Source organism: Mastigoproctus giganteus, chromosome 9, assembly GCF_048544385.1.
Source record: "Mastigoproctus giganteus isolate SK-2022 chromosome 9, ASM4854438v1, whole genome shotgun sequence".
NCBI lineage: Eukaryota > Metazoa > Arthropoda > Arachnida > Uropygi > Thelyphonidae > Mastigoproctus > Mastigoproctus giganteus.
Window position 1 is genome coordinate 183,811,633 of NC_143583.1, and position 16,691 is coordinate 183,828,323.

The 16,691-nt window shown below is 37.0% G+C and overlaps 1 protein-coding gene across 1 annotated transcript in view; it reads right to left on the reverse strand.

Annotated features, from left to right (window-relative positions):
* RluA-2 (RluA pseudouridine synthase 2) overlaps positions 1 to 16,691 on the reverse strand; it is a 137,602-nt gene that overhangs the window by 34,534 nt on the left and 86,377 nt on the right. Inside the window, exon 9 of the mRNA XM_090381048.1 lies at positions 5,260 to 5,313. Within this exon, the coding sequence (XP_090237174.1) occupies positions 5,260 to 5,313 (54 nt within the window). The remainder of the gene's footprint in view (positions 1 to 5,259; positions 5,314 to 16,691) is intronic.

Consider the following 16,691-nt stretch of genomic DNA (forward strand, 5'->3'; position numbering starts at 1 on the left):
CTATAGTGCACTATGATAACTCTTACAAATGGAGCAGCACATCACTGACAACCAATGGCAAAAATGTGCTAAACTGCATTTGAATTATTAATGCTATCTACAAAAAAAAAACACCTCCCACCATTCCCAACACGTTCCATTCAATGCCTCCTGTGGTCTTCGGTCAAAAGGATGTCAGAAGGATCTTCTTGATGTATCTTGATGCTAAGGAAGCTCCAGGTTCCAATGGTATTTCTCCACTTGTTGAGAAATACCATTGGAACCTGTGCTCCTGAACTTACTCCTGTTCTTTGCCGCCTTTTTTCACTTTCTTATTCCAAAGGTGTTTTTCCTTCTGCTTGGAAATTTGCTCATATCCAACCAGTTCCTAAAAAGGGTGACAAATCCCTCCCATCCAATTATCGTCCCATTGCAATTACTTCTACTCTTTCTAAAGTAATGGAGAAATCAATTAACTGCCAACTCTTAAACTACCTAGAAACTTTCCGTCTGATCAACGATCGCCAGTATGGATTCCGTCAGTGTCGAATCACTGATGATATTCTGGCTTATGTTACCCATTTATGGACTAATTCAAGGGAAAGGTTCGTGAAACACAAGTAGTTGCTCTTGACATCTCAAAGGCTTTCGATCGCTTTTGGCATAAAGGTCTTCTAAACAAGCTTCCATCTTATGGTTTGCCAACTGTTTTTAGTAATTGGTTATCCAGTTTTCTCTCTGATCGCTCACTGAGGGTGATGGTAGATGGCTCTCTGTCTTCTAACTTCTCCACTAATGCCAGTTTCCCCCAAGGTTCAGTTCTTTCCCCCACTCTTTTCCTCTTGTATATTAATGAACTTCTTTCATTGATTGGAAATCCTATCCATAGTTTTGCCGATGATAGCACATTGCATTCCACTTTACAGTTTGAGAAACCTTACCCTGCTCAATCAGCTTCAACTTCTCAAATATCCTCTACCAATTCCTTTAATGCCGATCTCGAGGTAATTCTCCAGTGAGGCAAAGACAACTTAGTTGATTTCAACCCTTCTAAAACTCAGTCTTGTCTTATATCTTGCAAAAAGGATTCTTCTGCTCCTATGCTTACCTTTGGTGACACTCTGATTTCTAGGCAAAATGATATCTTTTGGGGATTACCCCAACTTCTAATCTCTCTTGGCACAAGCACATTACAAATATTGCTTCCTCTGCATCTAAAAAACTTGGTTTTCTCTTTCGCTCTAGGCATTACTTTTCTTCCAAACAGCTGCTCACTCTGTAAATTGCAAATCCACCCTACCATGGAATATTGTTCCCACATCTGGGGTGATGCCCTCAAAACCTCTCTCAGGTTTCTTGATTCCATTCAGAAGAGGGCAGTTAGGTTAATTAATGATTTATCTCTAACAGAGTCTCTCCACTCGCTATCTCATAGACATACTGTTTCTGCTGCATGCGTCTTCTATAGATTCTTCCATGGGCACAGTTCTTCTGAATTGGCTTCTATAATTCCCGCTCTCTTTTTCAAAACAGTCCGAACACGTGCAGCCACCAGCCAACATCAGTTTTCTGTCCAACTTCAAACTTACAGAACCGACTTTTCATCTTGCTCGTTTATTCATTCAACTGCCGTTTTCTGGAACAACCTTCCTTCATACGTATTTCCTAAAAATTAGAGTCTACAGAAGTTCAAGTCCAATGTCAACAAATATCTTCTTTCATCTTCTCAACCTCCAACCCAAGCACGGTACTAAGTACTATAGGTTCTAATACCTCTCGTGTTTAGGGTTTATAAAAAAAAAAAAAAAAAAAAAAAAATGCTGATATTAAGATATTAAAAGTTAAATCTTAACGAAAAATAAAATATGCAAACATACTTGTCATAACTTATGATATAAGAAATCTAGAAAACAAAGAAAATACTTTGTATTATGTGTTTGTTTTCTTCTTGACATGATGTTATAAATATGTTTTAACATTTTATGTGGCAAGAGACTAGTTTTTACAAATGTGTAATATATTTATAAGGAAGTGGTTATTCCACTGTATAAGACAATGAACATGCCACATATTAAGTACTGCATACAGGTCTGAAGGCCTCAATTTAGGAAGGATGTGGATCTGCTGGAAATGGTGAAGAGAAGAGCAGTAAGATTAGTGAGGAGAACAAAGGGGATGCTCTTACCAAGAAAGGCTTCAATTCTGCAAACTGCAACAGCTAAAGACTAGACACCTGCAAGGTAATCTGATTGAGGTGCTTAAGGCTTTGAATGGGTTGAGCAATCTCAATGCTGATGGAATTTTTCCTCTTGCTCAGAATTGAGAAAGAATGACTGCAGATGTGCAGAAGTTTGTCTTCAGATAGCAGTGACTGATTGTCAGAACAAACTTCCAAATGTTGTTCTGGAAGTGGATTGTTTGAATAATAAATTCAAGAAAAAACCTGAAAAACTATTAGAGCAGATGGATGGGTGATGTGAAATTTTTTTGGCTGATGCTGTATAAGCTTGCTTTCTTGCATTATTTGTGACTGCTAATACTACGTATATTAATGTCACTGCAAAAAAAAGCTACTTCCTTTTTTCCTGACTTCAAAATACAGGGGAACATATTCATATAACTGAGAGAGGAATGTAAGCATAGCCCAGGATCAAACAGGACTAGATGGACTAAAAGTGCCCTAATTGGGATTGCATTTGTTTCATAATGGGATGTGAAGAGAGTTGTTTTCAAGGCAGGTACCAAACTCAAAGAATCAGTATGAAGGTCTGATAGTGGGGGGGGAAGAATTTGTGTTCCAATGCCAGGTGAATTGCAAATAATTCTATGGAATAAAATACTGCATTCTACCAGATCTGTCAGTTATATTTGCTAACTGAGAATTGAAAGAATAAATGCATGTAGTTGACAGATGCTGCAAGTGTGTAGAAAGTTCCTCCAATGCCAAAATTTAAGAAATAACTAGACATATTACTAGAAAGGACAGACAGACAGACAGATGAGGGATCAGCGGCTGTGTGTGTGTGTGTGTGTGTGTGCATTTTCTCTCTGATGCTGTATAAGTCTGCTTCCTTGCAAAAACTTCAAGTACTACATAATAATAAAATCAGCCCAAACAGGAGAGTACTCATGATCCAAGTTAAAAAAAGTATGCAAATTTTGTGCAATTTATCTGGTATTAAAATAAATTAATATTCAGTTGCTACTCAACTCCTTCCCATTTCCTGTTAATCAAAGTATTATTTTGAGGCATGAATTTTTTTTTTAAGTCACTGTCTCTGACAGCCATATACAGCTTGTGAGATGTGTTTGGCTACCGTTATATGCAATATACCATATATGAACTTTTGACATAAGTTTATATATGGTATAGAGCATTGCATTTCTATTTCTTAATATCACCAAAAAATAAACTAATGGTGACAGAAAATGATCCGATTATGTCATAAATTATTAGTGCATTTCAAAATAAAAGCATTTCAATGACTAACATTCTCTATCATCCTGATGAATACTTGATATTTGGATGATTTGATTAACATACAATAAGATTCATCAAGCAGACCATTTACTGTTAAGAATATACATTTTTTTTCTTATATATTTTTTTTTTTACTAATATGTGGATGCAGTCATAGAATGACCAGGCACACTAGGTGCAGAGACAGGGACAGGCTTCTTGTCCCTCTGTGTTTTGGCTTTAAGTTCATAATTTCTCAGAGAAAATAAAGATGCTAATTATGATAGCATCATTCAGAATATACCTCAATAAATTTCAAAATTTAGAAGGTAAGATTAGGTCAAAGATCTTGCACTCCCATATACTTTTATCCAGAAAATTTTGGCCAGTGAGAAACATGGTATGCAATTCCATCAAAATATAAAAGAAACCAGAGAAATAACAGAACATGATGACAGACTTATGCTAGTCTTTGGAAAGGGAGATGTCTAGCATAATGAATAAAAGTAAAAATGTACAGAATGTTTATTTGAGACCAAATTCTTCACTTTGAGTGAATTTTGTCAATTTTATTAACAGTGAGAGAGCTTTGAATTAGGCACAACCCCAAACACTACAGCCATTTGGGGGGGGGGGGGTGACTGGGGATGATCTTTGATGCCAAATTTGTGTGTGTGTGTGTGTGTGTGTGTGTGTGTGTGTGTGTGTGTGTGTGTGTGTGTGTGATGGGAGTTTAATGGTGCACGAGCTGCTGGGGATATAGTGCACCTTGCCAAATTTTCAGGGATAAACATCTTAGACACTACCATCGCTGTCCAGTATTCCGTATCCTATGTATTTAATCCAGGATTCCCATAAAGTAATTTCTGGGGGTATCAAAAGTGGACCAACGGTGGAAGCGGAGAAACTACCAACTAGAGGCAAGATACATTGATAGGAGGAAAATCCATTATCAAGGTTGGACTACTGCAGCTGATATGGCCCATTCAAATATTGCTGATGGTCAGTGCAAGAAAATGAACCCATATAGTGGCTGCAAAGTGATTGCCTATTCCAATGAATCCACATCTACACAAACTGCAGACAGACAGGTATGGCATATTTACCATGAGGTTCTCAAAACCTAAATTAGCTAGGAGTTGCACAGGCCAGTGGGGACAGTATAATTTTCTGGGAATGTCTGCATGGGAGGCTCATACAAGCTGATAATTTCTGACCCCATGCACCTGTTTTATAGCAGCTGCATTCTTGGTAAACCAAGGCATCCTTCAAGAAGGCAACATTTTATATCAGAAAGCTATAATGATGTTGGACTAGTTAAGAATGCATTCTGACAAGTTCTCTTTCCCACGGTCACAACCTGCCCAATTTTAGCCCCAATTGAACATGTGTGGAATATCATCGAATAGGCCAATTGGCACCCGGATCTAGTACTACTGAATAACCAGAAACTATGTTATGCATTGTTGTTGGCATGGATTACCTGCGAACAACCTCCAGCACCTCATGGAATTTATTCCATGATGTATAATAGCTGTGTTACCAATATGGAAAAACAAGTTTTCCTTTTTTTATAAATTACTAAAAAAAAAAGGGGGGGGGGTGTCAATTTTGAAGTCAACACAGCAAACTTAGGCTAGGATATCAGAGGATACTTAATCTAACTTTACACTGAGATATCAGAACAGGCACCCTATTCTATGAGTTTCAATTTGCATGGCTAAGTTATTGAGTATCTTATTCAAGACCACTGACAAAAATCCTAGTGAATCATACATTTTCTCGTAAGTTTAAGTAAAGAAATATTTCTCAAGACTTACCTAAATACTGAAGATGAACTCTGATTTGATGCATTCTTCCTGTTAATGGCCTGCCTGTTTATGAAAAATATAACTTGTGTAACTGAAAAGGAGTGGAAACACAATTTCTATATGAAATGTAAAATAAAATAAATGAAAAATAATATATTTTCACACTACCAACTTTTGACAAGCTCAAAATTGGGACACAAAGCAGGAGTGAAAAAAAAAAAAAAAGATTTTTTGTCCAAAAGAGGAGGGAAAAACTAGATTTGGGGGGGGGGGGGACAGGACTTTTTTTTTTTTTTTTTTAAGTCCTGCTTTTTTGCACTAGAAATTAAATTTCACTGGCAACAACACACACACAACACATATTTGTTTACAATAAAGTAAGCTTTCAAACATAATTTACGTAGGATATTTCTGTCTGTAGATTTCTGTTTACATTATCTGTTAAACATCAACTGATTACATAAAGTTATATAAAGAATGTTGTGGTAAGAGCATTTGGGTTATTTTCACCAGGCTGAATATCCTCTCATAGCAATACTCAGCATTACTATGAAGGATTATTAAAATGTTTAGCATCCTTCAGAACAATTTGTTATATTTCAAGTTTCTTTTATGCACTTATAAGCTCCACAAGAACCACTGTATATCAATCTTTCCTTCTTTCATAGTAGCATGTAGTAGATCCTCAGACTGAAGCTGACAAAACTGATACTTCAATGTATTGATTTCTTTACTTTTAATGATATTGAGAAGTATGGGGGATTTTTTTTTATTTGCAAAATTGTTTCATTTCAACTCAGTTCAAAAAAACTTGTTCTTTAAATAGTGCTGTTGGATAAAAAAATTGATTCTTCAAATAGTGCTATTAGTTCTCCAAATAGTGCTCTTGGATGACAAGTTGGTTCTCCAAATAAGATTATAATTAAGTTAAATAATATTTAAATTAATACTTCTGAAAATTAGGTTGGCATCTTTCTATCTGTGAATTGCTTGGAGTCAGCAAACTTTTGATTGCCATAAAGAAACATGCTTCGAGCTTAGGAATTCACAATAGAAAGTCAGGTGGCCACCAAATTAAGTGCACAATTTACAAATTTATTTATGAAGTCATACAGCTTCTATGAGTTATAATACTTCATTGGAATGTAACAGCACACAAATTTCTGCAACAGCATAACATTAGTAGAACAGTTAGCTCTTCTCTTCCCCCCCTCCACATGTATAAAACACAGTAAATATTGCAATGAATGTTGTGGTATATTACTGATGAGTTCATCATCCACCAGCTGTATTGATGTTCCCAACATTAGCATCCCTGCCATCTCTCACAAGCCTTTTATAATTATGAGTGACAAAAAGGGCAGCCTTTACAAATTTATTGACGGGGAAGACTGATGTTTTAGATTTTATTTCTAGATTCCATTGATAATGTAAGTTTGAAGTTGCCATTCCATACAAAGGTCAAGTAGAATTCAAACAGGTGTTATATGGATTTTCCAATGCATGGGTTCAGATTCTGAGAATCTGAGCCCATTAGCCAATGTCCAGGATGCAAGTTGATCAATGACTTTTTGTAGCTGCCTTTCAATGACCCCTCACATTGCATGAATGACAAAATATGTTAAAGTCACTAATGTAGAGAGTGTTGTTTACAGTTAGGGAAAGTTGTTCTGTTATATTTTATTTTGACAGCAAGAAATGTGCACTTAAAATAGATCCTCTTGAAATTCCTTCCTCCTGGTAAAATATGAAGAGAGAGAATCCTATGCAAATTGGCCCCAACCAGTGATTTCCTAACAGCAATCCCATTAAGCATTAATGTCAAATGCAATTTTTTTTTTTTTTTTTTTTAAATAGGTCCTAGCCACTGAAATCCCAGGAAACTAGGTGGCAGGACCTGCCAGAGCAATTTGTTGTGATACTGGATACACCCGACTAGCCTCCACGTGGCAGGGTATGGACAACATTGGGCCCCACTAGGGGCCTGGCGGCCAATAAGCCGGATAAACAATGGGCACAACACATCACACTGCACAGACACGGCCCACACGCTTTCAAGTCTCTGGCTTGACAGTGTACTGTCCTCGATACAGCGAAACACACGCGAAGATGGGAGAAATCCCAGGTGCCATCCGACATGAACGTACCTTATAAGGTTAGAGATTTGGACATAAAAAGGATCCATTATAGATGAAGTAGGATTGTCCTGCCAAAAGGTCTATGATGTTATGGGCTTGGTGAATCCGATATTTATTTTCCTGTCTAAATTATCATATATGATGGATTTCGTATCTTGCAACGTGATGGTGGTGTACATGGATTCTACATTGAAGGATACAAAGATGTTATCAGATTCTACTGTTAGCTGTTGGAGTCTTCAGATGGCTTCTGCTGGGTTGTTGATTGAGTAGGATTAAGTAGATTGTGGATTGAACTACAACCAGAAAATTTGTGAGCACCTTTCAGACCAAGAAACCTACAAACCCATAAACAAGGACCCTGCAAAATCACTGGAAACAAAAAATAAAGAAGAAACCCATCTATCTCCTTAAACAAAACAGAACAACCAAGACATCTTTGACATACTCAAAGCCAACAACTCAGAAGCCCCCCCTCATTCTTTGTAAATATCAAAGTCCACAAACCAGGATTCCCCCCACTGATTAATTCCATTATTAACTGAAGATTCCACCCAGGGAAACAAATCTCTATCTCATTAACAAAGCTCCTCAGGAACATACTGCCCAGAAGCACCTACTCAATCCACAGATCAGCAGAAGCCATCCGAAGACTCCAACAACTAACAAGAGAAACTGAAGACATCCTTTATCCTTCGATGTAGAATCCATGTATAACCACCCTTCCATTGCAAAATACCAAATCCATCACATACGATAATCTAGACAGGAACATAAACATTGGATTCACCAAGTTCATAACCTCGTTAGATATCTTAGATCTACTCAACCTTTCGGCAGGACTCCCCCTCCTGACAGAAACATTTATAGGCCACTTTGGAGAAAATTTTCTAAACCAACAACTAATAAAACCAAAGTTCTGGTTCAGATACACAGACGACATCCTCCTCCTCATGTGGAATCAAGGAAAAAGCCAACTCAATAACTTCCACCAAAACCTCAACAGTTTTCACCACAAAATCAAATTTAAGATTAAAATAGAAAAAACAGACAACTCCTATTGCTGGACATCCTCATCTCAAGAAACCCTCATAAAATATAGATGATAGTACACAGATGACAGACAGTATATAGAAAATCCACAAACACAGGATGCATCCTAAACTACGTCCTCAAATCATTTCTCCACCAAAATAGTCATCATCAGAACCCTACTCAACAGAGCCCTAAAAATCTGCAGCCAACCACAATTAATGGAACAGGAAATATCAACCATAAAAGCAATAGCTTTAAAGAATCAATATCCTCCAGAATTAACAGACAGTATCATCACTGAAACTCTAAACAGTACTTCCAGACCTTCAAAGAAGAAAGAAGACAAACTTAAGACCAAGCTCATTAATCTATACATCCAGGAATTAGCAGCTTCATAGCAAAAGCAGCAAAAACCCACATCCCCATATCTCTGAAATAAAAACTACCCAGGAACTAACATCAACTATCTAATCCTAGAGATCCTGTGTACTTTATCCAAAGCTCATGCAACTCAACATATGTCAGAGAAACACACAGAAGACTCAACAAAAGGATACGAGAACATAAGCAAGACACTCAATGCGGCAGAATCAAAAAGTCTTAAACAGCTGCACATGCCCTTTCCTGCAAAGGCACATGGGATTTCTCCAACACCATAATTCTAACAACAGATTCATCATACACCAGAAGAACAGTCAAAGAAGCTTACTTCATAAAATGTTTCAGAAGTTCTGCAATCAAGAAGTAAGGAGTTAACTTCCATGTCGCTTATTAATACCTATTCCATACAGATATCCTAAAGAAATTCTCGGAAAAAAAGATCCCAAACCTCTTAATAAGGAAAAGTAAATCCAGGGAGTCCCAGTCAAAATTAAAATTAACTTAAAATTAAAAATTTAATTTTTAAAGCCTTAACTTAAATTTAATCAGCAATTAATAAACAAAATAATAATAATAATAATTATCGTTAACATAATAATCATAACAATTTGGCAACTGTATGGCAGTTTTATAGGGACATTGTAATTTAATTTACTTTAATTTTAATTTAATAGTAGTACAACACAATCAATTATTAAATACTTCATATGTCGATCTAATAATCCATAACAGATTAAAAAGTTTAGAAATATCCACAGATATACTGTCAAGCCAATTCTCACTCTCTCTCCGCTCGTCTCCTCTTAACCTCAGAACCATCCTAATCTACCTACATAATATATCCCTGTACCCAAAATCCCCCAGGTCTTCATGAAACAACTCCCCATTGGCTATACCATCAACTCCATGTATAAACAGTCAGGCCACTCTTTCCACCCCAGTCTTTCCCAACCAGACCAAGTCTCCAGTCCCAGATCACATTATCAAGTAAGCTCCTCCAATTAGATTAGAGAGTAACTCTAGGGATTTTTCATAAGCTCTCTTTATTAATTAATAAATTAATTAATGAGCTAATTAAATTTATAAGAAAAAGTTAATAATTATACAAAAATTGTATATGCAAAGAAGTATAGCATAATTAGAATACATTGTATTGTAAATAATCAAATATCATTATCATATTGAAAACTTGCAATACCACTCCTCAAACAATGTTCTATTCCCCCCCCCCCAGAGGTCTGAAGACAGGAAATAGTGAGTTCCCGAAACATAGCCATAAATAGTTTAAGTGTTTGGCATTGAGGTGATTCAATTATTCCCTTAAATTATATCATTTAAATTAATAATACACAGTAGATCAAGTAATTTTAATAAATTACTTGACCTACACAATATAATAAGTGCAGTCACATAGACCCCTCCTCTCCAGGTAATTAAAATTTTCTATGGCGTTGAACATTATTTATTAGGAAAGAAAATTACTAAGCAGGATTTTTTTTTTTATATAACTCTTTACTTATATAGATTTCTAATTAACAATTTAGGAACTTATCGATGCAATAATTTAAAACTGGGCCTTGTCCTTCAAAAGGTCAATTACGGTGCATAGAAATAAAAATATACTTTTCTGAAGAATAATTCCAGAAATCTCTTTACTTGTTGATTTAGTTCAAGTACACTTAATTTTTATGCACCTACCTAATGTGTTTTTTATAGTAAAAAAATTACAATTCTAAACCACAATTATTTTATTAAAATACACTTGGAAAAAAAAAAAAATTGTGATAGGTTGATTTCATGACTATTTTAAAGTTAACTCATGTGCAGGGAAAAATCGATGGACCCTTGTTTAAAACTCAATGATACACAAAATAAGCATAAAAACAATTTTATAAGTTACATACAGGCGCCTCCGTAGCCAGGTGGGCAGGAGCAGCAATGCGTAGCACACGATTCTTGATTAGACCGGAGTTCGAGCCCGTGACCCACCAAATACGGAGGATGTGGAAAGGTCAGGGAATGACCACCGCATATCCCCGGAGCAATATGGCCTTAGTTGCTAATGCTCCTAAAAACCAAGTTACATACGTTAAAAAAAAAAAAAAAAAAAAAAGTATATAATATAACATACAATTATCACATTTTTCTCAAAATGAAAATGCGATATTGCACCAAATTTTTATTTTTTCTGTACCATTCTACAACCCAGAGAAATTATAGCACCCAGAGCTTGAACATGGTATGCTCAAACCAGGTTGTAACTGTTGTTATTTGAGGTTTTACGGCGCAATGGCAGCTAAAGGCCATTATGCGCCAAACAATGGTAGGAAGGTTGTATCTCTACTTGAGAAACACAAAATACATCACACAGAAACCTTACTCAGAATTTACACCTTGAAATACTTAATGAAGCTGACAAGAAACCAAAAAAAAAAAAACAAAAATTAAATAAGAAATTTGGAAAAATAAAGATATACATGGTATAATCAACTAAAGATTAACAATTACAACTAACACTTTAGCTATCATTGTTAATCTTTGATCACATGGGAATTTTGCTGCAAACTGCAAGCGGATCATGTTTGTATGCTATTACTACCTACAATCATGCTGTAAATTAAACAGCTTGAACAAACAAAGCAAAATACTAAAGAGAAAGAAACAATAAAATTTTTTTCTTTCTTCTCTTTATCATTTTCCTTACTGTTTTTCAGGCAGTTTAAATATAAGAGGACTGAAGCTAAATTTGAACAAGCTTGATTGATTTGGTAGTTGTTGGCGCATCGGCTTCTGTGGCCATCTTTGCACCTCCCAAGGTTTTTGCAGTACTTTGATCCAAGCCCGAGGCGGGAATCAAACCCGCGACCTTTGGGTTGCCGGTCAGGTACTTTACCCACTCGGCTAGCCCGGTCGGCCATTTGAACAAGCAGAAGCCTGCAAAGAAAGAAAGGTATCAGAGATTTCAATACCTGTTGGGGGTCCTTATGGAAAAAGCAAATACACAGTGAACTGACAGTATGCCCAGGAAGAGGTTCCTTCAGAGAGGAATCCCCCCTATCCCCCCAAAAAAAAATCCTGAAAGGAGCGTGGGTTACCAAAGAGAGAAGTGGGGTATGGGAGTGGGAATAGGTGATGGGTGGTAGAGTGGGGAGATAGTTGAGGCATCCCTGCAAAGGATTTGAGAAGTAGAAAGTAGTTGGACAGCGAGAGAAGGTGGTAGGTTTCTTCAGTTGGGTGCTGAGTGCAGTATCCTCCGTCTTCTCTTGAAAACCTTGTCTGCAAAATTGGAAAATGCCATGAAGGTCTCTTTACTGGAGACCACCTGTGGTGCTTCTTCCAAGCTGTAAATATTTGTTTCCAGATGTAGTTCTGTTCTGATATCCAGGTAGAGATGACAATCAAAGATATGTGAGACACTGTTTCTGGGAGGCCACAGGAGCAATTCTGAATGTCAGAGAGACAGAGCAAATAGCTTGGAGTTGATGCTCTCATGCAGCAGGAAGATTTAGGCCTGAGCAAAACTATTGAATTTCCTGTTTTGTAAAGTTCTTAACCACTGGAAGGAACTGAAACATAGTTCTTCCCAAGTCTGATTCAGTCCATTCCTCTTGTGAGGCCTCGGTCATTGCTTTTATGATGCTGGTGTTATCTTCTTTTGGTGATATTTCTAGATTTATGCTGAAATTGTTTATCCTAGCCAGTATTTGCCTTCTTCTGTGATACTGTAAGTCAGCGTTTCTCAAACCATGTTCCGTGAGATGTGAACAAGTGTTCCGCAAAAAATCATAATTAATAATTAAAAAAATAAAATAAATTTTGCATATTTGTATCGTACACCACTTTTGTATCATTATACAGTAATACCCCGACTTACGCGAACTCGGAGTTACGCGGTTCTTGATTTTTTCGTTTGGCAACGCTGCCGCCCACTATCTTCAAGGTCGTTTTTCATATGTTATCGATATACGGTGCGACAGCAGAGAATGAGAGCGAAAGATGAACAAAATTCAACTTTGCTGCTTTTATGTTTTTTATATCAGTGAAGGGGAAACACATTTCACCATAATAACGTAAAAACCAACACAATTCCAGCTATCGGTATAATCGCAAATGCAATTAGATCGAGTTTACTACCAGTTTATAACAGATTTCACTAGCAGAAACGCAACTGGATTTTTATTGTTTTATGGTAGTAACCCCTAGAAATGTGAGGTGTTAATAGTGTATCTCTGCCTTTATGGTGTTGTTTATTCAGTTGCTACATGCGCGCAGCTTTGTTTATACGTATCAAGCGTGCCTCCTCGTTTTGTAATTGTCCTTTATTCCCTAAAAATGAGTAAAATACTTAATTAAAAGGTGTGAAAAGGAAGCGTCCTGGTGAAGACATTGCAGATTCAGAGAGAAAAAGAAAAGCAATTATCGATAAACAGAGGCGGACTGGATCAAAAATTCTTACCCGGAAAAATTTATAGTGGCCTCATACTATGGTTTATGGCCAAAATCACACTGGCCCACCGGGGTTTCCCCGGTAAGTCTTATGGCCAGTCCGCCTCTGTCGATAGAGAAAAAATATAAAATTGTGAAATGCTTTGAGCGAAATGAAAGACCATGTGATATTGACGTGCTACAGGCCTAAACGAAGCAACGGCGAAAAGCACATGACAATTGCAAACTTGACAGGTTGAAAATTGAAAAGGGCTCAATTGTAAAGGGCTTAAAAATTTTAGAAAACATAGACTCCAACGAAGAACGCGTTATAGCTACAAAGCAAGGAATAAAAAAATTATTAGCTTGCTACAAAGAAATTCTGCGTGAAAAAAAGAACGCGCTGTGTCGTCAGACGAATTTGTTAGATTTTATGAAGCTATCGACATCAAAATAACTTTTTAACGTAAGTCATTTGTTTTTTAATACATATTTTGTATTAATATGTATAAAGAACTGCAATTTTATTAATATTTTTCTTCTAAACTAGTGTTTTTGTTAGTCCTTGGTCCCAATTAAGCAAAATTTATATGTATTTATATGCAAAGTTGTACCCCGACTTACGCGAATTCGACTTAAGCGATTTTCGTCGGACCCACCTATCGCGTAACTTCGGGGTATTACTGTAATACTTAACAATTTTTTTTCGGTTATTAATATACTGGCATAGACTAATAATCAAATAGACTGCGGAACACTTTATTTTGGCAAGCTTTGCATAGAAAAGTATGTGTAGAGGCAATGACACCTACGGAAAAAGTAGCAATGTGGTGATCTAGTATGCCATTCATATGCAATTTATGCCTGGAGTACACGGGTTGAAGGAGAGGAGGAAGCGAACTGATATCATAACTAAACCCATTTCCTTGTTAAAAAATTTTTTTTGATAATTATTAGTATTTTGAAATATTATTATTAAAATATATGTGACCATGGATTTGTGATTGAAAAAAGAAACTTCAAAATGAGAAACAAGTACTTCTAGTATTGCAACTGTGGTCGATGAAAACAAACACAATATTGTCACACTTCAAAATGTGGATGAATAATCACAGCCTTTTGTTCCCCAAAAATCCAAAAAAAAAAAAAAAGAACCAACTAATAAAAGACCAAAACGAAAGTATGATGACAGTTATTTGAAATTTGGCTTTACATGTGTTGGAAATAAAAATGCTCCTGATGCACAGAGTGCCACACGTAATAAAATATTAGCAAACAGTTCTTTGGCTCACGCTAAACTTGTGTTTCGTAAGTGTTCCATGAATATACTGTGAGATGAAAAGTGTTCCATGACTAAAAAAGTTTGGAAAATTCAGATGGACCTTTAGTAAATCCAAATTTCTTTGGATAGTGCAAACTTCTACTATTATAGGCTGTTAGAAAGCCACATCATACTGAATCAGTATTTTGCCATTGATGACTTGGAGAGCCACTGTAGAGACAGTCCTATAGGCCCTTCAAATAACAAGGAGGAAAAAACGTTGGGCCTGGAGCAGATATCTCTTTCCTAGGCTGTGATTAATCTTTTGGCCCCGGGGCACTGGCTGTGTAGCAAATTATCAGGACGAGAATACACTCATAATAGAGCTTCAGAGTAGATGGCTTGATTCCCCAGGCTGTTTTAGTGATTTTGACCAGTTGGCCTGTTATCTTCTTTATTTTCTGGACAATGTATTTAGCGTGGGCTATGAAGTTTAGTTGGTCATCTAGGATTATTTCCAGCTATTTGTATTTCCTGACTAGTGCAATTGATGTGTGTTACATTTTGTTTGGATTTTTCCATTGAAATTTGGAGTTTAAGTGTTGCACCATTCAGATGGATCAGCTAGGATCGTGTTGGCGTAGGCCTCCAGGTCACACCTAGAATTTCCAAATATGAACACAGCCAGATCATCTGCACAGGCTAACTTAAGCATTTGTTATGTTGTAGTGTTAACCACTCATAAAAAGACTGCATTCCAACAATAGGGGCATAGAACTGATTACTGTGGGCAGCCTCTCATGACTTCTCTGGTTACTTTATATGTGCCTGCAGTGAAAACCAGGCTTCTTTCCTCAAAGTAATTTGCAACAAGTCAATATATTGGAGCTGAGACCCCAGCCTTCCTGAACCACTCAATGCTTTTCCACCATATAGTATCAAAGGACCTTCTGAAGTCCACAAAGAGGCTGAGGATGTACTTGGAGTTGCTAGAGGTGGTTATGTCCATTAATTCTTTGATGGCATCTACAGTGCAATGTCACTTAGTAAATCCAAATTTCCTTGGATAGTGCAAACTTCTACTATTATAGGCTGTTATAAATCTGTGGCAATTAATTTTTCCAGGAAATTTCCATGATTGGGAGCAGGGTGATCAGCCTATAAGAAGACAGGTCGTTGGTTGATTTATCCAGGTGTTTTAGCAGTATTTTTAAATTCGCTTTCTTCCAGTACAGAAGGAACAGACGGGGGGGGGGGGGGTAAGAGTTATACTCTTAGTTAAGAAGGACATAAAATCTAAGGTAGTGCATCCAGTGGACATGGATGGCCAGTGCAATGTTGAGACAATTTGGGTTGACATAAACAGTGAAAAAACAAAAGTGAGTGTAGGAGTGTGCTATAGGCCTAATGACTGTTGTTGTTGTTGTTATTTGGTTTTTAGGAGCATTGGCAACTAAGGCCATATTGCTCCAGGAATATGCGGTGGTCATTCCCTGACTTTTCCGCATCCTCCGTATTTGGTGGTGACGGGCTCGAACCCCGGTCTAATCAAGAAGCGTGTGATACGCACTGCTGCTCCTTCCCACCTGGCTACAGAGGCGCCCCTAATGACTGGGATGAATGTAAAAAACTATACGGACAAATAGAGTTGACCAGTTAAACTGTCTTATAATGGGGAACTTTCAGTTTACAGATATTAACTAGATCTTGTGGGTTCGTGGCTCACACACTAGCAAAACTTTTGTAAATTTACAAATTTTTTTTTTTTTTTTTTGGTAGTTGTTGGCGCATCAGCTTCGGTGGCCATAGTGCACCTCCCAAGGTTTTTTGCAGTACTTTTATCCAAGCCCAAGGCAGGATTCGAACCCGCGACCTATGGGTTGCCAGGCAGGCACTTTACCCACGCGGCTAGCTCGGTCGGCTAAATTTACAAATGGATGACTATTTACTACAACAGCATGTTGGACAGATAACAAAAAATAAGCAATATTCTTGATCTGATTATTGGCAGCAACCCTTCTGGCATTTAGAAACTGCATAAAAGACCAACTAGGTGACAGTGATCACAATGTATTGATGGGAGGATTTACTTAATGATTTAACTACTGTCAAAAGCAAGGGAAAGGACTTTTGCTTTCATAAAGATGATTACAGTGGGCTAAAACAGTTTTTAAATTCCATGCAGTGGGACTTAACTGATG